The sequence below is a fragment of the Aulostomus chinensis genome, chromosome 8 (assembly GCF_037954235.1).
Source record: "Aulostomus chinensis isolate RoL2024-O1b breed Wild chromosome 8, RoL_Achi_v1.0, whole genome shotgun sequence".
In the NCBI taxonomy this organism is placed as follows: Eukaryota; Metazoa; Chordata; class Actinopteri; order Syngnathiformes; family Aulostomidae; genus Aulostomus; species Aulostomus chinensis.
The window spans coordinates 10630837-10652740 of record NC_141327.1 but is presented as its reverse complement, the minus strand read 5'-3'; the positions used below and the strand labels follow the sequence as shown (position 1 = coordinate 10652740).

The 21904-nt window shown below is 40.2% G+C and overlaps 3 protein-coding genes across 4 annotated transcripts in view; 2 read left to right on the top strand and 1 right to left on the bottom strand.

Annotated features, from left to right (window-relative positions):
* Positions 1–10459: 10459 nt before the first annotated feature.
* fgf8b (fibroblast growth factor 8b) lies at positions 10460–14468 on the top strand. Its single transcript, XM_086210101.1, has 5 exons — positions 10460–11039; positions 11134–11170; positions 11636–11816; positions 13157–13263; positions 13505–14468. The coding sequence occupies exons 1-5, from the start codon at positions 10981–10983 to the stop codon at positions 13799–13801; spliced, it is 681 nt and encodes a 226-aa protein (XP_086066227.1). The 5' UTR covers positions 10460–10980; the 3' UTR covers positions 13802–14468.
* A 676-nt stretch (positions 14469–15144) lies between these two features.
* On the bottom strand, positions 15145–19946 carry dpcd (deleted in primary ciliary dyskinesia homolog (mouse)). The gene is made up of 6 exons (XM_086210844.1): positions 19710–19946; positions 18909–18989; positions 18698–18822; positions 18437–18570; positions 18184–18286; positions 15145–16727 (listed from the first exon to the last, which is right to left on the bottom strand). Exons 1-6 carry the CDS (start codon positions 19771–19773, stop codon positions 16623–16625), a joined length of 612 nt encoding a protein of 203 aa, XP_086066970.1. The 5' UTR covers positions 19774–19946; the 3' UTR covers positions 15145–16622.
* Positions 19947–19985: 39 nt separating this feature from the next.
* The window catches only part of poll (polymerase (DNA directed), lambda), a 9389-nt gene continuing 7470 nt past the window's right edge, over positions 19986–21904 (top strand). For both annotated transcript variants that reach the window (XM_086210840.1, XM_086210839.1), the window contains exons 1-2: positions 19986–20030; positions 20619–20762. In XM_086210840.1, the coding sequence (XP_086066966.1) occupies positions 20648–20762 (115 nt within the window). In that variant the 5' untranslated portion in view covers positions 19986–20030; positions 20619–20647. The remainder of the gene's footprint in view (positions 20031–20618; positions 20763–21904) is intronic.

Here is a 21904-nt window from a genome sequence, read left to right as displayed (position 1 = left end):
ACATAAATGTTCTGCCTAACTGTGACACACTCCAATGTGCATGGATGCGAGGGCCATTTAGTTAGTTTACTTACAAATTGTCACTTCTAATTATTATCACAAAAAATAAATTTAAATCTTACCATGTCCAGTGTTCCTGATTCAATCAGCAAAACATTTTATGCATAGAACAGTCTTGTTGTTTGGCAATTTCTCTTGTAATAGCATTTTGGTTTATGGTCCTCTTCCTTGGGTAGGACTGTTTCAATTTTTCCTGCACCACCGAAAATACAAAGCTATAATTTCTTCTGCTGCGACATCAACATTGAAGCAGCTATGAATATAGCTTCTGTTATACATCATAATAAAACCAAAGTTTGTTTGCTTGAAACTTCAAATTAAAAAGCTGAAGCAGAATGAAGCAGAAATAGCCAGAGCTACTGTTGGTGCCATAGCAGCTACTGGCATGTGCACAGGCGCAATGCAGGCGCCTCTCCCACGCACTCACTGCCCCGAACCAAAGCTGAGAGCTCCTCTCAGGGAGACGGAGATGATGCGGCGGCAGCAGCTGCTAGCATAAGTGACCTGCCGGCTGGTTGGACTATGAAGAAGGTGGGCGAATGGAAAGAGCAGAATGCTTGACTTGATTTCTCGCTGGAAGTTTTGGGTGTTTAGTGTGAAGCAATACAAAGTGTTTGCCCATTTCAGAAGAGTGTCTGGATGGTGAGCCCCAATCAAGATGGAGTATGTGTCTATCTCCAGTCTCTGCTGAAATCGAACTGGGGTTGGAAAAGGGAACATATTTGATTGGATCTAGTACCTGCTTTGTCTCAATCAAAATGTGTTAAACAGCAAAAACAACAAAAGTATACTTTCATAATCGGACCACCTGCTACAAATGTCTTGTAATGGATTCAACAAATGTCCACTGATGTGCCTGAAATGCTGTTTCACTGGCTTGCTTCCTGAAAGAATCTTTAAAATGACCCCAGAATCTGAGTCTTGGAGTTCTCAGAGGTTCTGACTATCACCAGTGTGCCAAAGTCAAAAACAATAACTTATTAATTTGCTTGAAAAGGATGCTTTTTTTTATTGTTTTGGCTGTATGTGTTAGTTTATTTAGAAAATTGCATTGTGCCATTCAACATTACTTATTATCAGGGAATAAAAAGATTTGCTGGAGTAGGACTGAGTGTCTCCTTCAGTACCTCCTCCAATATCTGGAATCCCCAGGCATCTTTGAATCACTTATCTTTGTAGATTTCAGCTTCACCTTTAGTTAATTCCAACAAGACCATTTTTTTCCCTCTTGATTAACAGTGACATTATCAACCATCATTACCAACATCAAAGCCTTCCTGTACATCGTATTTCATAAATGAATGAGTTACTGCCATCCAAAGCAAACAGTTAATGAAATACCTCCAACATTCTGCTGTTGCTTCGAGGAAGCAACATTTAAGCCATCCCGTCAAACTGTTTCTACCACCGACAACAGAGAAGACAGATATTTTTCTTCAGAATTGTCAGATTTCCAACTCCCAGCCAGTAAGACATGAATGACAGACACAATAGCAAAGCACACGGATCAACCCCCTGAATCCATCCTTCACACTGCCATCTGCTTACAGATGCAGTTTTAGGGGGGAAATGAACTTCTCAGAGGTGGAGCCAGGTATTGCATTGTTTTTTTAGGAAAGCTACGGAGTTAAAATTTTCCGAGAAGAAGAGGTAAAGTTGTCAAAGCTTTTAAGCAGCACTAACATTTAACTAGCGTTAGCACAAGAATATTAGCTGACTGACAACATAGTCACGCTGAAGGCTCACACTATTACTACTGTGTTTTTTTTAAGTAGCAATGATGTAGTCTGGTTAAGCAGCAGCAGGTTTACTTAGGATTGACATCGTACTGCACTATTGTAACGTGATGTGAAGTGAAACAACTGATTTCGTTACCTAGACTGGAAAGGAGAGGAAAATAAATATGTTTCAGGAAGGAATCCTCTTGTTTTTCTCTTCTTAGCTTTCTCCATAAACATCCTCTTCTTTTTGCAATTTATTGACCAAAATTATGAAATTGTTTGAGCTAAAAATGTTGCTTTAACAAAAAATAAGTGACAGATAAATTTAAACATATCCATTCAGATGCATTCACTTACAGGCACACTAGTGCTATGTGCTTAACCCATGTACAGCTGAATTACTCTTATGTGACCACTTGTTACCATTACACTACAAAACACACCAAGTCTTGTGTACGTCCCAGTTTCCCAGCCACCAAGCAGGGCTACAGTGACTCACTGACACCTCATCAAGAAGAAAGGAGGAAGCCACTCCAATCTGCACTGGTTTGTTCAGGCTCTTAAAAAAATTATATCTTTTCACGAGGTCACATTATAAACTGACAAATGTTGCACTGTGTTTCAATACCAATGCTCTTTTGATGGTTGATATAGATACAACATGGAAAACGTGTTCTCATCTAGTAAAATACATGAAAAAGAGACAAAATAATAGTTTTTACATGGCATATTGAAGTTCTTTTTTTTTAACATTGTCTTCTGATTTCAGTAAAATGTCACTGATTCTGGATATACTGTACATATACTGTACTGCACTGATGAGGGATAATGTCTATTAATATCACAAACTTCCTGCGGAGCTGTATATCCAATTTTTTTTGGGATCACATAAAACCAGAGGGAGAAAAACATAAAAATAATGTGAAAAGCACAACTATATTATTTTATTTCTGTCAGGTTATTGTAAGACTATAAAGCTATTATTTCCTGAATTGAATTTATCATCAATGAGTTCTCTCTCTGCATCTCAATTTGTGTTCATGCTTTTTGATGATTTAGTGGTGAAACCTGGAAGAGAACATCTCTGTGTAACAGAGACGTGAATTTCGCAATGGAATTCTTTTTCCAGCTTTGACTGAGACAAGTTGTAACTGTAAAAAGTAAAGGAAATAAAAAGTAAGTTGCCTGGGTTAGCACAAATTAGAATGGTATTGCTGAAATAATGGGAACATAGTGTATTTAAGAAAATGATCCAGCAAGAAAGAGAGAGAAAATGGGCGAATGATAAGGGTACAGACAAAGAGGTAGGAAGAGACAGACAAAGAGAGACATGGGGAGGTATGATTCCCAAAGGCCCATTGAATTTCCTCTCTTTCTTCCCTGTGTTTTTCAGGCTCCTCTCAAGCCCAGGTCTGCACAGCTGTTTCAGAGCCGGGGGCTTCTCTCTCCAGAGCCCAGATAAAAGAGCCGCCCTAAGCGGCCCTGCAGGTAGGTCTGTTAAAGCCATTGCTCTGGCTGTGCGCTGCCCAATGCATGAAATAAAAAGGCAGAAAGAGAGCGGGAGAGGGAGCAAAAGGAGAGAGGGGGAGTATAGAATATAGAGGGTGAGAGGGAAAAAGAGAATGATATGAAAACAGATGGATGGAGAGAAAGTTAAAGAAGGGAGAGGGATGGAGTGGGGCACATACATGACACACAAGGAGAAAAGATGGAGATGGAGAGATGAAGGGGAATCCAGAGATGGAGGGGTGGATATTTGCCCTCAGCCACCCCAGACCTCCTCCCTCCTCCCCCTCAAGGCCCCCTGATACCAGGAATGATGTCTGCTTTTATTGACTTTGTTAAACCGTTTTCAATGCTACTTCCTATGTGTTTACAAGACAGTAAATCACGGTCCATTCGGGGTGGGGGTTATGGGGTGAAATACAGGAGGAAACATCCAAGTTGCTGAGATGGAAGAAAGTTTCAACAAAGCCAACAACAACTTTGCAGCTTTCTATCTTACTTCCAGCACTGCACGCCACATATGCTCACCTTCTCTCTCAGGGAATTGATGAGGATGCCACTGTGGGACATTTGTCTTCATTGCTTTCATCTGAATATATTCCGACAGAACAAATGAGGAATTTCAGACTAACTGAATGATCAGTTTTCATTAGGGTACTTAAAACATGTGTAATTGTGGTTTATGGGGTCTCTCAAGTAAAAAAAACAAAAACCCAAAAAAAACATCACTTTTGGGGGCGTTGGGAATTTTTGTTTTCACTTTTCTGTGTCAGGACACTGAACCCAGAGAAATTTGTTTATTCATATGATAAATACTAGTACCCTGGATATCAAGACGGAAGTGTTACAGAAAAAGCAATATCATATAATGCTCTCAGAGAACAATTACACACATCACATGAAGACAACAATGTAATTTTGATGTCAATCAAATGATGTTTGTTACATAAGGCTTACTTCCTGTAACCACAAGGCAGCGTTATGACATTGATTTAAATTTGGTACTTTCATCAAATCCGTGAAGTTTGGAAAAGATCTGACAATGTGGAGTGCAGCGTCAACAGTTTTCTGTCCAAAGATGAAATACTGAAAATGGCTGCCTCACCACGGTAACGCTGTTCCACATCGTCAAAGTGACTCATCACCAAGTTTTAAAGGTGGTTCTGTCCAGATATAAGATGGGTCTGGCTCCCACCCCCGAGTTCAGTGTAAAAAGAATATTTAATTTCCGTTTCCACCAGGTAGCGCTATGAGTAATCCACCATGTCTGGAGAAAATCAGCCTCTTATTCCTGCTGACAAACACCAAAACAAGTACACAACACAACAAAATCTACACTGAAGAGTGCATGATGGTAACTCTTTGTTGTCGTACTGTTGATTTAATAGTAACTCAAAGACTTTATATCTCGCATGTGTTTAAATCGTTGTTAACAAGCATTTCATTGCCAAGATGATCCATGCCTAACACGGGTGCGGAATATCAAGATGCTGATTAAAAGTCCTGATCATTACGCAGGTGGTCCAGATGACGGGGTCAGTTAAAGGCCATAAATCCTCCATATTGAACAGAGGCGGTGGTAATGGAACAACAAGCTGGATGCCAGCCGTCGTAAAGCAGCAGGAGGATGATGCAAAAAAGGAACAGAAGTCGCCATTCATTCTCTTATAGATTAATGCTGCTGTTCTGATGCACAGCCTTTTGGGGGATTTTTTGCTATTAAGTTGTATTGTTAATTTCACGTGTCTGCTCTGAGCGGAGTTTTTAATCATAAGTATGATCTACATTTGATATGTTAGAACTATATTTTTGTTCAGTGTGCAAAAGCTTCTGATCATTTTTTTTTTGTGGTCATCTTAATGTGGGAAATGTAACATATTATACCTTCAAGATCAAGCCTCCCAAAAGAATTAACAAAACAGAACTGCTGTACTTAACAGTTGTTAAAGCTTTTAGCAGAGAACACCACTCAAAGTCATTATGCAAACACATTTGGGTTATGGTGAAATTGGGTTCCCTTAATCACTTCTACACACCGAGGTCATTCCAGACGGTTGATTCATCCAGTTAAAAAGTCATTTGAGCACTCTGCTCCGCTCAAACATGAGTGAGAACCTCCAGCGTCATTCACTGGTGACAACTTTGACTTGATTTTCCAAATTTTCACACAGTGAATTTTCTTAAACACTGGCACTGTGGCAACACAACAGCGCACACACACACACACACACACACACACACACACAACAGCGCACACACACACACACACACACGCACACACACACACACACACACACACACACACACACACACATTCACACTGTTACCAAATCCTCACTGTATGACATAGATCCTCCAACTAACTGGACGGTAGACAGACACCCCCCACCCTCCACCCCTGGTGGTTACATCATTTACTGGCACGACCCAGGACACTTACAATCCCTCTTAAACTGTCTTTCCATCACTCTGAAATTTATTTCTAAGATGACAGAAAATAAGAAAATAGAAGGGCAGAATTCATAAGAGCCACCTTGCTGAAGTGGTATTCACAGACTGATGTCTTTTTGTCAGCTCACAAATATCAGAACATGAACTTTCATCTAAAAGAGAATGAATGGCAAGTACACAGTGTCATATCCTGAATTTATGTTGGCGACAGCTACAGTATGTTAAGACATGCAAGCTATACAAACTATTTATTAACACGTCTAATGTTCATAACTCATTGAGGGTTATGGGCATTTTAGAATATCTGCAGATTCAGAGAAAATAAAATTGCCAGTGATGCTTTATTTAAGTTGCACTTATGAATGGTTTGGCTGCATTATTATTATTGATATTTTATGACCATAATGTGCAGTGGAGTCATTAAGAGTTAGTGGTCTTACGTTTATAAGGAACCGTGAAGGCTCAATACACCTAAATCAAGTCTGAAGAAATGAAGATACCACAAATAAGAATCATCTACAGTTATAAATTTATCAGATCATCAATAAGCAGTAAGTAATCCTTAAATTTACAGTTTTATATATATATATAGAGAGAGAGAGAGAGAGAGAGAGAGAAAGACAGACAGAGAAAGATGGATATATAGATATATAATTTTTTTATCAAATATGGTCATACATTACACACATCATTGTGTACATACATGTGTTATTTCTATACAAGTGTATGCATTTGCAAATTGTTGCCTTCTTAAAACAATTGCCCGTTTTTTCAGGTTTTTCAGAAAACATAAACTAACATAAAAAAAACTGGAGACAAACATCATAAGGAGTTGATTTAAGCAAACCACCCCCCCCCCCCCAAAAAAAAAGAAGTCAAAAAGTAACTTAGGCAATTATTTTAAGAAGGTGACGTGATGTTAAATTGTTACACAGAGAAAAAAAAAAAAACATCGTAGAGCTGGACAAACAGCAGTCACACGACCTGGTGTGAGTTAAGAGAAAATAAACAACTTTTGAAAATGAACAAATAATTGAACAATCTTAACCCTTCGAGGGAGATCACCCTCGTATACTGTAGCTATGCAACTGTGTAGCGTGACCCGGTCACTAGTACAGTTCACTCTACATGTAATGTTTCTTAAGAGGTCAGTGAATAATTCCGGTGGGAACACCTCATTAGTATATGCTATCAATCGTCCATGTCGTCATGCCTATGCGCTAGGAGAACGTTCAGTGATGATGATACTCCCGGGCCAGTTAAATGAGTGATTGGTGTGTGGTTGCAGGAACATTATATAGTCCACATTGTTGCAACAAAGCAATAACGCATAATTACAACAGGTGGTTGAAGCTTATATGCTTCTCAAAACACTGAGGTTTGGTTAGCACTGTGACCAAATGACAGTGAGAACTGCAACATCCCACATTTTCTTTCCACTCAAACACACACACGCACACAGACGAGGAGAGAGAGAAAGAGAGAGAGAGAGAGAGAGAGAGAGAGGGAGACACACACAAACTCATTTACTCTGTCTTCGTCTCTGGCTCTGTTTTTTCTCTTCCTCTATGGTGTCTACCTTTCCACTGGCTCTGCCTTATACGCGAGTGTGTATTTTTATGTCTCACATTAGCTTGAGGGAATAATACCTTTCACTGAATGGCAGTCTGCTCTGGGGCCTTTTCAGACATTCAGTCACTCCTCTTCTAAGAATAGCCGATGTGCATCTTTGCCAAAAAGTTGCTTTTTTTCGCAGCATCCAATGATTGCTGTCTTTGTACCCACTCGCTGATACCAGGTTTTGTATTAGTTAGCGAAGTGATCCAAATGAGAAAAGCAGCAATGGGAAAGCTAAGAGGAAAAGGCCAAAAGAATTGGGATCTGTGGCAAAACTTGGACCTGCTTCAACTCTTCTCAGAAGCCAGAAAAACTAGTCTGTAGAGAATCTCAAGAGTAAGACAGCAGACAGTTAGGTATGTAAAAAATGATAGCTTTTTTATATTTTTTTTCAGCAGAATCTTTCATGTCATGAGAATTTTACCCAAACCTGTCCGACGTGCTGACCAAATGTCATTTAAATTTTATTAAGTTGTGTGAAGTGGTTATAAATTGTAGATGGCTGTTGCGGCAAAGTCAAAGTGCACTTGGTTAGATTTTTAAAGACTGTTGGGCACATGTCACTCACAGAGGTTGCGTGTCAAAACAGTCAGATGAGAAGACTCATGATGACAACAACCATGGAAAGGAAATCTGCTCTGTTTCTGCTCTAGAAAAGTGACAAACAATTCCATTGCCCATGTACACAAACAAAGAAACCAAAAACGCTAATGAGCTCCTGTCATATACAGTGTGGACAGGTCAACCACTCAAAAACATTTCACTTTCCTAGTGACACATTCTGAGTTTGACAGGTGTGCGCTGTGCTGTCCCACCTCAGAGGTTGGAACTTTCCCATTTCCTACTTGCTCACGCACAAACAAACACGATGGCAAGTTAAGAGTACAATCACCTTGAATTATGCTGCATGTTCTTTCCAGCATGTAGCGTTTCTGTCTGCAGGGGCAAATGTGGACAAACACAGAATGTTGCATTAAATGAAGTTCAGGAATAAATATGAATCCATCAGTCAATGCTTTATTGAACAGAGCTTGTTCAATAAAGCATTATGAGGGTGCATTATGGCCGCAAACAAAAATGAATATTTAATGCTAGTCTGGATGAAGCAGATTAGATATGCTGTACAATTTCATGGAATCAAATGAGAATAAAAGATGACGTTTGTGTTTTCGAATTATTCAATGCTCCCACGGTCTCAAAAGGAAACTTAACTTTGCATTACAGAGATTTCAACTGTTCCAGCTGGTAGAAATGTTTCTGCAGCTCCCTAATCAAAAGTTCTTTAAATTACTTGTAAGTGAACTAATCTATGGGTTCATTTGGTCAAACACACACTTTTATAGAGCAATTGTGTGATCTATATATATAAACCAACAGCTTTCACTATCAGGCATGTGGATTTCTAATTTGGTTGTGCAATCGTTATTTTATAGAGGTCAATATTTGAAAGAACAAAGTGCTGAATTGTTCCAGGTGGCAAAATAACTTGTTGCAGTGTCCCGCTGGAACTAATAAGGCAGGTCCATTTGCACCCTCTAAATCCCCTGCATTGCTTCAAATGACTGATTTATAGCTAAGACATAGACTACACTCACATTATTTTATATATTTAACTCTTGTACAGCTGTTCTGTGAGAAGGGTGTGAAGGGTTCCCATAGTATTCACACAGAGAACATGGGCCTGGATTCATAAAGCCTCAAAGTTGGGAGCATTGATCCAAAAGTCTGCTATGGCTCATTAGAACTGTAATCAGATAAGAGGATTGGAATCAGGAAACCCAAACTTGAGATTAGCACTTGTATTCATAGTATAAAGTCTGGATATCATGGATCTGAAACAGAATGGTGTCGCAAGGATATTAAAAGAGATTTAATGATGGAGCCCAAATTATTGGGTTCAGCCTCAAGCGCCTCTTTTCTCTCAATGTTTGAAGGACACTAAATAAAGGCCATGCAGGCACTATATTTGTTGGCGTATCCATTCATATCCCCACAGTTATTCAAAATATAAACTTAAATTCATTTTCAAAGGTTCTAACATGTTCATCTGTTTTACTGAACCATAGAGAGTTAATTATTCGATAAAGTACTCAAACACTTTAACTGAGCTGGAGTGAAAAACTCCATCCGTGGGGTATGTAAGACGCATTGAACTTAAATTCATGGCGTCTCAAATGTACTTACCTTCTTAGCTGCAAAGGGGTGGGGCTCTAAACTTAGTCATCTAAAAGCATATTTAATTTCAATTAAAAAAATGCTGATTTTTTTTTTCCACCTCTACACAGGGGTCCAAGTTCAACGCGTTCCATGTTACAACTGTCCTTCTTCTCCCTCTGATGGCTCCTTCCACCATCGGGAAAAATAGTAATTACAGTACAAGTGCTTGATATATGGAGACACACATTCTGAGACTTGCACACCAAGCACTGGACTCAAACTTGAAAATCGAATCAGGATTGTGAAACGTTATGGAGGCATGATCGTGAGCGGGAGAGCATTTGTATCCAAGGCGAGGGCTTTAGATGTTATGTGAAAACCATTTTGTGTCATGTGTTCACATGGAATACATATTACTTACATATGTAGGATGAAAAAGTACATCAAGGTCCGTCCTGCGGGACCACCAAACAACCTCTAACCTGCAGCCAGGGAATAAGTTAATGTAACTGTAGATTTTCTTAAGTACATGCCAGGAAAGTTTTCCATGTGGACATTATAGACGTGCACAGTGATTTTACATGATACTCCAATATTGAGACAATGTGTGTGATTTAAAAACATTTTCGTGGCTCAAACCTGCATAATAAAGAAGCTTCTGGCTTACTGATAGATTTTAAATGTTGCATCTCACTGCTTGTTGTTAAATCGTGTCACAATAAACCAATTAAAGGATTCTGCGTTAGTAGACTTGAAAGCAAATAGGTGCAGGCAAAGTGTTTAAACAAGTGTTCAGTTTCAAATTTGCTCCAGCCTGAATGCTCCGCCTGCTCTCACCGAGGATATTGACTTACTTAAGGTATTTAAATGTAGAGGGAGGCAGATGCTGTATGTGGACTGGAGGCTGCCACCAGAAACACACGTGTGGGACAGACGGTGACGTTGAAGTTTTACTAGCTGCGCAGATTACAGTGAAACCGCGGCAGCATCGTTACGTTTACGGCAAAAACTAAACTAGTATCGATGCAAGTGGAATCATCTTTTTTTTTTTTTCCAAATGAGTAATTTTCACGAAATGCCTCCGAGTATTTATTCTCGCTAGTGCGTAAATTTCCGTGCGTAAAAACCAAACTCGTCGCCACAGCGCCTTCACAAAATGTATATGAATGATTTATTTCGTCTTCAATTATAAGACATTTATTACGAAGCAAACACGAGGTGGACTTGATGGAAGTTGTTCCCGGACTTTCACAGTGGACTGCAACTGGACTTGTCATTCTTTTCACTGAAATGGAGATGGGATCCTTTACCTACCTGGGACACTGACAGTCTATATTTTTTCATTTTTATTTTGGATCTCCTAATTGTCTCCCTACATGTAACTGGAGGGGAATAGAGCTGGGCTGAAGTCCGCAGCAGGAGCAACCTTATTTCCAAGAGCTTTCAGCATCGGATCAGTGGAGTATTCATGAATCAATATTTGAACTATTACAAGATGAGGCTGAGAACATCGAGGTTAGGTTACCTGTAAGTAAAGAACGCTCAATGTGTGTAAGTCATCGGATTAAGGCATCTGCTTAAACCTTTTAATGTTTTTTCTCTCCCCCACCCCACCCCCCAGGTTACTTCAGTTCACGGCGCTTTGCTTTTACGCGCAGGTAACACATTTTCTCTCTCATATAAATTATTAACGTTGACTCCACAATTAATCAACCAACCCGAACAGGTACTGTGATGCCATACTAAGACGCTCACGGTCTGTACATCTGAAATACGGCTGCAATAACAATAAAAAACATTTTATTATGAGTGCTATGGCAATTGGCAACTATTCAAACATCTTGAAAAGAGGTAAGATCCAGCTTAAAAGTAACTGTTAAAACATATGTGGACGGAGAACGGCTGGGAAAACGTCACCGGTGGTAAAGGAAAAAAATAACCTGAATGCCATCCCCGAGGGTCCATCTCAGATATTGAGACAATTAAATTAATAAATGATTAAATTAAGTAGATGTATAACAAACCACTTTGGGTAAAACATAGCGTGTCCTCACACTTCTCAGACTTATTCTGGGACATTATTTCATATTTCTTGACATGTGTTTCCTATTCCTACCCAACAGAACACGGTGCAGTCTCCTCCTAATTTCAAGCACCATGTCACTGAGCAGAGCCGGCTGTCGGACCGGATGAGCCGCCGGTTGACCCGAACGTACCAGCTGTACAGCCGCACCAGCGGGAAACACGTCCAAGTCCTGGCAAACAAGAGGGTCAACGCCAACGGAGACGACGGAGCGGCACACGGTAGGAGAAAACCAGAGGGAAAGACAGACCGTCTCGGATTGAAATAGTTCAAAACGCCAGTAACACTTACATATTAAATAACAAACAAACCAAAAAATAACACGCATAATTAAATGTCAATTCAAGTACGGATACTATTGCGAGGATTCATTTCAGACCTTCGTTTACACAAAAGCCATAGCGCAGGTTTGCGTATCTAATTGACCTTTAATGACATACAAGTTAAACTTAAAGTTTACCCTCGTCAAAAATAGTTGAAGAGGAGGCATAATAAAAAAAAAAAAAAAAACAGAAAGCGACCACAGCTGAAGATTATCATCACTGACTAAAATTTAAAATCATTCAAACATCATCTAAACAAAACAAACCCAAACATGTCCGCCGGCAAAGTTGAAAATAATTCTGTTGTCTTTGGCCGTCCGTCTGAAAGTGTTCCAGCCAGGAGAAACAGTAGTAGCAACTACAAACATCGGCAGTGGCTTAAGTGTCGCCATATTTCATGCAATAATGAGGAGAATTTATTTCTTCAGCGTGTTGGTGGTCCAGAAATGTTAGCATGTGGATAAAGTCATTGACACCTGTTGTGAAGGACTTCAGCAGACGGTTTTTTTTTCTGAACTTGAAAAACTGTCTTTAACTTAAAGAGAGAAAAATTCCTGACACCAAATGGTGTCTCTAGCCATCTTTCCACCACAGCCGCCACCTTCCAGCCACTCCTGCTTTTTGGAGGCTCATTTCATGAGGAATTTTCATTGCTTTACTATTCACTGAATGACTCAATTTATAAGGAGTGATGAAGTCAGCATCTTCACTTTATACCTTTTCCTCTTCTTGCCTTTCCCCTGTGCTTTTGTCTTTTAAATTTCTCTCTCCCCACACACACACACACACACACACACACACACACACACACACAGACTTCACATAACCTAAGTGGGTGTCACTCTTGTAACAGTCCCAAATCTAACTGCTGCTCTGTGCTTGTGGCCGTGTCCCTGACCGCAGGATTCTCACTCTCCTTTATCCCCGCTCTGAACTGCATCACAGCACAGCATTTAAAGACATTCGACAACAATCACACCGTGCGAAATCGCTATCATTTGGGGCTATTTTGGAAGACTTGCAAGCTCTGTTAAAGGTGACCACTGGATCGTAAAAAAGGATTAAGAGGGAATATATATGTCATGCTAGTGATTCTGGTTCATTGCTCATGATGTTTTCGGATCAATTTAAGGCCCTTTCATGAAGACACACTCTTTACTGTGCAATGAAAAAAACTGTGTCATCTCACACACTGACATCATAATCTGCATGGTCTTAATTTTGGTTTGTATTTGCAGCTAAACTGGAGGTGGAGACAGACTCTTTTGGGAGTCGTGTACGCATTAAAGGGGTGAAGACAGGATACTACATATGCATGAACAAGAGGGGGAAACTGATCGGCAAGGTAACCTGGAATTCCTCGTTGCGAGGCCGCAGAAAACGATAGTAACAGCGTTAAGTTTCTGCTTTGAAAATGTTATTCTGCATTTACAGCTACAACTGATTTTTTTGAGACACAAAGAATGAATTTGATTTTGAGATGTTTCAAGAGCTGCCGGTTTCAAATGGTAGTAGTAGAATTGTAGTATCAACTTCCCGGATGTGGTCCAAAATCCATCAGGTTTTCTCCCTCTTTTCTTCCCCAGCGGAAAGGACGAGGCAAAGACTGCATCTTCACTGAGATTGTTCTGGAAAATAACTACACGGCGCTCCAGAACGCCAAATACGAGGGCTGGTACATGGCTTTCACACGCAAAGGCCGTCCAAGGAAGGCCTCCAAGACCAAGCAGCACCAGAGGGAGGCCCACTTCATGAAGCGTCTACCCAGGGGTCACTTGCTGAGTGAGAGGAGGCCATTTGATGTTCTTCCTCTGCCTGTCCCTGTGCAGCCTTTAAGCAAGCGGACTAAACATTCCCATCATCAGCGCTCAGGGGGCCGCTGAGGACAGAGAATGTTCAAAAACCACCACAGAAGAACCACTACAAGAGGAAACATGTGCTCCCGGCAAACTTACCTTTCACAGTCATGCCCCGTACACTTTGTGCCTCATTTTGTAATTCTTTGTACTGGATTCTGTATAAACATTGACTATCTAATCTGCTAGTTATTTCCAATTCAGAAAGAAGACGTTAGGTAAGATTTTTCTTATTAAATCAGGGAGCAGTTAAAGTACTGAAGTGCTCAACAACATTGACATGAGTGAAAGTTTAGACGTTAGCCAGCTTGGCAGCAAAGAATGTTATAAAAAAATAAGTACAATGAAGCTAGACATGGCAGCTATCTGTGGATTTTCCTGTGGTTAGAGTTGACATGCTAACTTGCCTTTAGGAGGCCGTTTCGGAGAGTTTTTAACCGTTTTTTTTTTTTTTTTTTACATATATGAATATATTTTTACTGTAAAAATGTAAATTACGTCAAATGATGGAAATATTTATTGTAGAGTGTATATTAAAACCACTAAAGAATCTATTCACAAACACCTCAGCTCCTCTTTTTTTGGGACAGAAAGCTAGCATACATAGCCGGTTGCCCCCAATACTCTTCAAGTCAGAGACCCAGATAACTGAGGGGCAATATCTGTGACAGGCTACTGAATTCAATGTGCTCAGCAAGTGAGACTTGGGCCTGAATGGCTCGAGCTATGCATTAAAAGCGATGAGGTCAGCCCACCATTTTGGCCCAAACAAAGGTTACCACCATGTAGTTGCATTTCTCACGATCGCACACCGTAACCCTCTGATCAAATGGGCCCTTTGTGAAACCTCATATAAAAGGGCATGTTATACAATAGTGGGTTCGAATAATAACACAAGGAGGGGTCAGTTATCAAAAAGAAGCCAGTCACACAGGGAGGGGTAAGGGGGGGGGGGGGGTTGCAGAAAAAGCATCAGTGCCTGTCTGGCAAAATGTGGCATCGACTGAAAGAGGAGGAATGGCTGGGAAGAGGCATTCGGGAGTGAAAGGGAGGCCAAAAAGAAACCCTCTTCCCAGAAGCAGTTGAGCATGACCATCAGAGGCCAAACGACAGGGGAGGAAGAAGACCCCGAACACAAGGACCTGGCCGCTCTCACAAAGCATGAGCTGGATGTCCAATTTGTTAGTTTGCAGCATCCAAAATGCGTTTAGACCCCGAAGACTGTAAAACATTCATGATGAAAATGAAGAGCTCAGCATGAGTGCTTGCTATTAAGTGGCTCTAACTTCACAAGCCCCCTAATCAAATATGTATAAATGCATATTTGTTACGTCACAGTTAACAAAAAAAAAAAAAAATCCACCCACGCAAGAATTTGCAAAACAAGAGGACAGACTGGTTTGAAGATGTTTTGTTGTATTGCTCTTCTTTTCCATCTGGAAGCAAACAAAGCACAATAGTGAGCGAGACCTGTGGTTTTGTCTCCACTTTTTTGTTCTTTGGGTTTGGACAAAAAAATGCAAGGAATCACAAGGTTGAAAGAATCTATATTTAAATGGTACTGTCTCCTTTAACGTAGCATTGTTCTTCATCCACTGTCTAAGTATGTCTGAACACACTATAGATGCGAAAGGCTGACGTAATATTTGTGCCATTCAGACCACAGTATTAAATCTCCTCCAGCAATGGTTTGCATTCATTTTGAACTAGTGTCAACAGGGTTGAAGCAGGAGACCACAAAGTCAGGGTAACGCTCTGGTTTAAAGAGAGACAGGCACACTAGCTCCCCCGGTCAACAGTGCTTCAGTAAAGGCTTTCAGGGTGGCCCACTACACGCACGGAACATGAAGGTATTCAGTTCACACAAATGAGTTGTGCTCATAACGGTGACCCTGGAACAGGGATGGGGCATTGTGTGTTTTGAGTGTTTTACAAGGACATCAATGAAAAGAGGCTGGGTAGGTTATGTGACCTCCCCCTAAAAACTACAGCCTGCTGGGTTTTGTGGCAGAAAGACAACATGGAACAAGAAGTCAAACAGATACACTTTTGATATCCTTTAGGTCTCCGGGTAAAGTAGTGACATATTTTTAAAAGGAACAAGCCAATTATTTTGATTAATAAACTTATTTGCCATTGTCAACATTAATAGTAGCAACAGGCAGCATTCTAGCTGTCAACAAATCTTTTGTTTTGTTGGTCAAAGTTTTGAAGTGCTACTTACAATCTTTGGGCCCAGTCAGGAAAGTACTTCCAGTTACAATACAAGTCTGATTTTAAAATGACAATGTCTTGTTATTTTAAACTGTTACTTCATGTATAATGGTATTGAAAAAAAGCCTACTTATATGATTGCAGGCAAACTCCTTTGAGGGAAAAGTGTATTTTATAACTTTTAATGGCAGCATGTTAACACTTCTTATTCACTACCACTCACTGTGTGAAGCTAACTAGCAGCCACCTTGTCTCTGTGGATATCAGCTCCCGATTGCTCCCACTGAGGAGGACTATTTTCTTCTCTGGCTCTTGAGAGGATGGATGATTTCCCAAATAGTTGGGTTGTTCCTTTAATGTGAAAGAAATTAGGCGCAAAATGAGAGACTGCCAAAGAGGTGATATATTTGAAGGAATGTTTCTGGATAAAAAAAAATAAATGGCAAGAAAAACAGCTTCAAACTCTAATAATCTTAATCCTTTAACCAAATGTGAAACATTAAATCATGCAAAAGCAGAGTTCTTCTTCAAGGCGAGATTCACCAGAGAGCTCACACGTGACTACAGTATGAGCTTTAAATGAAACATAGAATGATTTTCTCTCTCTCTCTCTCTCTCGCTCAACAGTTGGGATTTACTGAGTTTTACAGTCAATGTCCCCCTCGGTCGCCTCCTTCAGTTTCTTCAGCTCCTTCAGCAGTTCCTGCTCAAGGGTTAAGATGTCTTTGGGCTTCTTGTACTGGATGAGGGACAAGACAAATAATTACTTCAACATCCTTGCTGCCTCCCTCTTTCTGCTTATCATTCACTGTAATCACGCTGAAAGAATGTACTAATATTACAGACATGGCTATTATGATTGTAAAAAAAAAAAAAAAAAAAAAAAGGAAATACGGTAATGGAAGTAAGTAAAAGGTGCACAGCAGAAAAAACACAACTTCTAGTCCTGAGTTGGATAGCGATGCTTCATTGAACATTTAAATCGTGCACGCACAGTTGTCCTGTAGAATTACAGCTGACTAATTAAAGGGGAAAAAAACTGAACAAATGGGTACAGAGCCATGATGGGAGCAAATGCTTCCCATCAGGCCCGCTGATGGGAATTTTAGATCAAGATGGCAAAAGGAAAAGATCTAAAGAGGGTTTACTGTTGGGCCGTGAATGGCAGCAGCCTCAGTCACAAACATTCTCAGCTGGTGAGTTTGAAATAAGAAAAATAGAACTCTTCCTCAGGTCACTGTCAGCGCGGGACGTGATCCGACTGTTATCAAGAGCAGTCGCTCGAGGGATGTTATTGCAGGATTACAGTGCATAAACCACTCATTACAAAGATGAATGCACATTTGAGGGTTCAGTGGCGTGACAACCACAAACACGTGTCTAAAGAGAGGTGGGAAAAATTGATCTCAATGAGGGGGCAAGCGCGCGTGATGTACAATGGGAGAACAGAACAGGCCAGAATGCTTGTTGAAGAATTTGGTGACTTTGGAATGATGGAGGGAGCATTCTGTGAACATTACAGCAAAAGCAAAGTTTTGCCAAGTACGTCTGTCTGATATCAAATCAGCAAATCTCTCACTTAAGAGAAGTCAGAATCACGTCACGAGAAGCACCTTAATCAGATGGAGGAACTCGTTTTCACACAATTTAATCTGATTTTAGGAAATCTTAAACTTGCTTGTGCCAAAATTTTACACTCACACATCCTTTGTAATAATTCATTGTCACTCTAAATCAATACAATTTCATTGAGCGACCCAATTATCCTTTGATTATACATTAATATCCTGATGGGAGTGGTCTCTTCCAGGATGACAATACCCCCATCCTTAGGACACAAGGGGTCACTGCACAGTTTGATGAATATAAAAATGACGTGAATTGTGTTGTGTCCTTCCTTCACAGATGAGGAAACACCTATAGGACAAGATCTCCACCATCATCTCTGAAACAAAACATTAGGTGAATTTTTTTTTTAGAAATATTATTCATCCCTTAAGCAGAACGTCACACACTTGCCGCTGCTCGAGCCGGCCCAAAACCTTGCTAAGACATCTTACGTTGGTTTTTAACTTTATTCGTCACCCATGTGTGACAATGTTTAGATCACTACATTGGACATTGTATGTAGGAACACATATCTAAAAGTCCTACTCCTGTGATATTATCTTGAAAGGAAAAGAATAATGACTTACGCTGACAATTAAAGTGTTGTTGGCGTGCGTGAAACTTAAGGCAGAGTCGTCCAGTGGCAGCTGACTGCGATCTAAATCAGGAACACTGAACTTCTTATAATATCTGGATAAGTATGGAAAGTACACAACAGGTTTAACATGCTGTGGCACAGGTAAATGTATTGTAAACAGTGCCATCTATGGGAAGGACAGTGGAATTACATGCAATTGAAAACAATTCAAAGTGGAATTCTTGATTTGGTGTGATACATACTTTTTGTTGGAGGTTTTTATGACAATGCATCTCTCAGATGGCTCCACTGAGACAGTAAAGACGTCTTTCGGGTAGGGCAGGTTGCGGACCCTCCATTGAAAACTGGTCTTGGTGTCCTTACGCATAAACACAGGCTGTGTAAACAAAAAAATAGAAGTCTCTAAAATGAATCACAGTGAGCTTTAACTACAGAAAAGACAGATCAAATGTAGTAGCTTAAAAATTGAATGTAAAGTCAAGTTCATGGAGAGGGAAACCCACATTGGAACAATTCTCCTTGATCACTTCTGTACCTAAAGAAGACACGGGACCACTGAGTGGTTCCCCAACCTCCACCTGCCATTGGCCCACAGCTCCAAGGGCACTTTTATGACGCCACTTTCGCACTAAAAATCATGAAAACTTACATAAGCTACTGCATTGAATTCAGAAACATTTTCTCATATGCTGCTGGGTGAAACCTGCTGCTTACCGATGAGTTCATCTGTTTTCAAGTCATATTCCTCTGCCATTTCTTTTCCATTTGAAAAGAGGTAGTGGATCTTCCTTTTTCCTAAAAGATGACATGAGGGAGTAAAAACATGGAATGTGTTTGTATCATTAGGGTCTCAATATACAAACAAATCATCAATGATGTGTAAAATGAAACTCCTATGAATTCTGTTTTAAGAAAAGTCACACAAGTATATGACTAGTGTCATTAGCAGAAAGCTCTCACTCATGCAACTGAGATGCTTAATAACATTAAATAGCTTTATTCAACAATTTCCTAAACAACATTGCAGTATTTCCTGATGAGCCATCACCAGTGAATGACACAAGTGTTTTTAAAAGCTGATACTGTACTTTGCTATTTTGCATGTGAAGTTAAGGGACAGGTTGTAGAAATTGTAATCTTTGTTCAGTAAAGAGATTAGCCAAATAAATCACTGAATAAAAGGAAATTCTATTTGTGTTTTACTTCCAAATGCAATTATAAAGCAATTCATAAACAAACAAATGAACCAATAATTTGATGACAGTCAGGGTTTTGGCTTACTTCAGTCAAGTTTTCCCGATGATTGTAAATCAAAAAATGCAACAGTTATTTAGTTTAGAGTGTATTTTTTTGCTAAAACAATTGTATGAGATATGCAACTGGTCGTAGTCACGTTAGCTGGAAAGCTGGCTAACAGCCTAGCCTGATTAAAATACTCACGGACAGGCAAAACATCGTGTGTTTATTTAAGAAGATAAATTCCTTTAAAACGATATATTTCTTTGTTGTACTCACCATCATGAACCAAAGCAGTTTTCTTTGACGATTTGAGGATATCGTTCCAGTTTTGCACAGCCATGTTTGCTTCACATGAGGACTTCCGGACACAAACCGTAACCACAGCAACTGGTGTTACTGCACAAAAGAAACCAGGACTATGTTGACTAAAAAATGTTTCATTTAATGTGATTAAACATTCTACATGTATCTATCTATTTGTGAAAAAGGAAAATTTATCAAATACATTTTTTAAAAGGACTTGACCCGGAAGTGATATGCTTGACTGGGACACTGTCCGTCTACGAATTCAGTGCGAATGGTTCCACCTGGACAGGGGTAAGTTAAGCGATCAAATATTATTGTCGTAAGCCAGGTCAAATTAAACTGTAATGTTAAATTAGGAGATATTTGAAAAAGTTATTGTACATCGAGTGAAAACGAAAGGCGAACAGTTAAAACTTATATTTTATCTACCGTTAGCATAAGCTAAAAATACTTAGCGTAAGCAAGTTGTACGGTATAAAACAATCGACTTTTCACATTTTCTCACGTCGAACTGAATAAGTTGCTGTCAGATAAGGCTGGGCACACACTAGACTAGAGAATAGCGGTACAGATTTGTAAAACTACTGTAGTCTGCCCCCAGCCTTACCGACTATCTGTACTGCTCCGTACCATATACTGTCATTATTAACAAGAACAGCTGAAACATTTTGATATCTAGCTGTCGCTAGAACACAGAGTCCAGGGTCGTCGTAAATGATGAGGCTGTTGTCGAATTGCAACTTTTAGAAACTATTAAACAATTCCAGACATAAAAGGGAACATCCTAAATTGATGATAAGATGCCTCCCAAAAGCTTATTCTCCAGGTGAATACTCACCAGAGCTAGGAGATTATAAATTATTTGATTTTACACCACAGGGCACTGGCTTCCTTCCTCAACACTGAAGATGGAACCTTGTCATGGGATCACGAAAGCCTTTCCCAAGGTTAAAAGGGCCAAAGTTCTTCAGGGAAAAGATGCCCCCCCATCTAAGAAGAAACCTGAAGAACATGATGTCAAAGGTTGGACCTTTGTGTGTGCATCTAGAGATTATTGACTGTAGAGGTTGCAAAGATGAGCCTTAAAGGCACATCAAACTGGCAAGCAAAGGTAACCAACAGCCAGTGTTGGGAATGTTCATTTTCTACATGGACTAGTTCAAAGCTCAATTGACAGATTTTAAAATGAACTAGTTCAGTTCAAAGTTCATAATTCAAAATTTTGAACTAAGTTCACAGTTCTAAAAATGAACTCGTTCAGTTCTTTTTTCCCATATGTTGCTTTGAGCTATTATTTTAAAAAATTATTGCTCCAGCCCATGTAGTAACACAGGCGGCAATTATTTTATCAGTTCTAACAATGAAACAATGTGTCAGATTGCGTCTTCATTTTCAATTTTGTATCCTTATTCACCCTTTATTTACTTGCACAAACCTTGAAAGGCTACCCGGGTGCTTCAGGTCAGAATGCCGTTTCAGGTTTGCGGTGGATGTGACTGAAGTGCGTATTTTCTTTTTGAAACTCGACGGGCAAAGTTTGCACAGAAATGTGAGAATTTTCCCATCCCATGCATCTCTCCTTATCCAATCTCTTCCGAATCTGGTCGGGGTGAAAGCAAACCCTCCATTCACTCTGCTTTTAATGAGCTTCACCCTCTCTCCGCTGCTGACTAACTTTCTTCTTCTGAAACATGTTTGCCGCTGATCTTGCACCACCTCAGTGGGACTCACAGGTACACACCTGCACGCTTTTACTGGCTGGACGACTCAACATGCAGCTAACAAAAAAAAAAAAAAAAAATTGAAATAAAAAAATACAGGCATCTAAGCACCCCTGGGTGGTGGAGGGGGTCGAGTTTGGTGGCAGGAGGATGTTGTCTCTGCTTTTAGTGGATGATGTGCTCCTCTGAGCTCCATCAAGCCACGACCTCCAGCTGGGACAGTTTGCAGCCAAATGTGAAGCGGCAGGGATGAGAATCAGCACCTCCAAGTCTAAGGCCATGTTCCTCAGCCGTAAAAGGGTGACCTGCCCACTCCAGGTCGGGGGGGAGGTCCTGCCACAGGTGGAGAAGTTCAAGTATCTCGGGGTCTTGTTCACGAGTGAGGGAAGGATGGAGCAGGAGATTGACAGGGGAATTGGGGCGGCGTCCACAGTGATGCGGGCG

Excerpts from the sequence above, each read along its gene's own strand:
- fgf8b (XM_086210101.1), top strand. The coding sequence starts at position 10,981 with ATGAATCAATATTTGAACTATTACAAGATGAGGCTGAGAACATCGAGG. Across the intron at positions 11,040-11,133 it reads ACATCGAGGTTAGGTTACCT|GTTACTTCAGTTCACGGCGC; the intron begins GTAAGTAAAGAA and ends CCCACCCCCCAG. Across the intron at positions 11,171-11,635 it reads CGCTTTGCTTTTACGCGCAG|AACACGGTGCAGTCTCCTCC; the intron begins GTAACACATTTT and ends CCTACCCAACAG.
- dpcd (XM_086210844.1), bottom strand. The coding sequence starts at position 19,773 with ATGGCTGTGCAAAACTGGAACGATATCCTCAAATCGTCAAAGAAAACT. Across the intron at positions 18,990-19,709 it reads AACTGCTTTGGTTCATGATG|GAAAAAGGAAGATCCACTAC; the intron begins GTGAGTACAACA and ends GTCATCTTTTAG. Across the intron at positions 18,823-18,908 it reads GAAAACAGATGAACTCATCG|TGCGAAAGTGGCGTCATAAA; the intron begins GTAAGCAGCAGG and ends CATGATTTTTAG.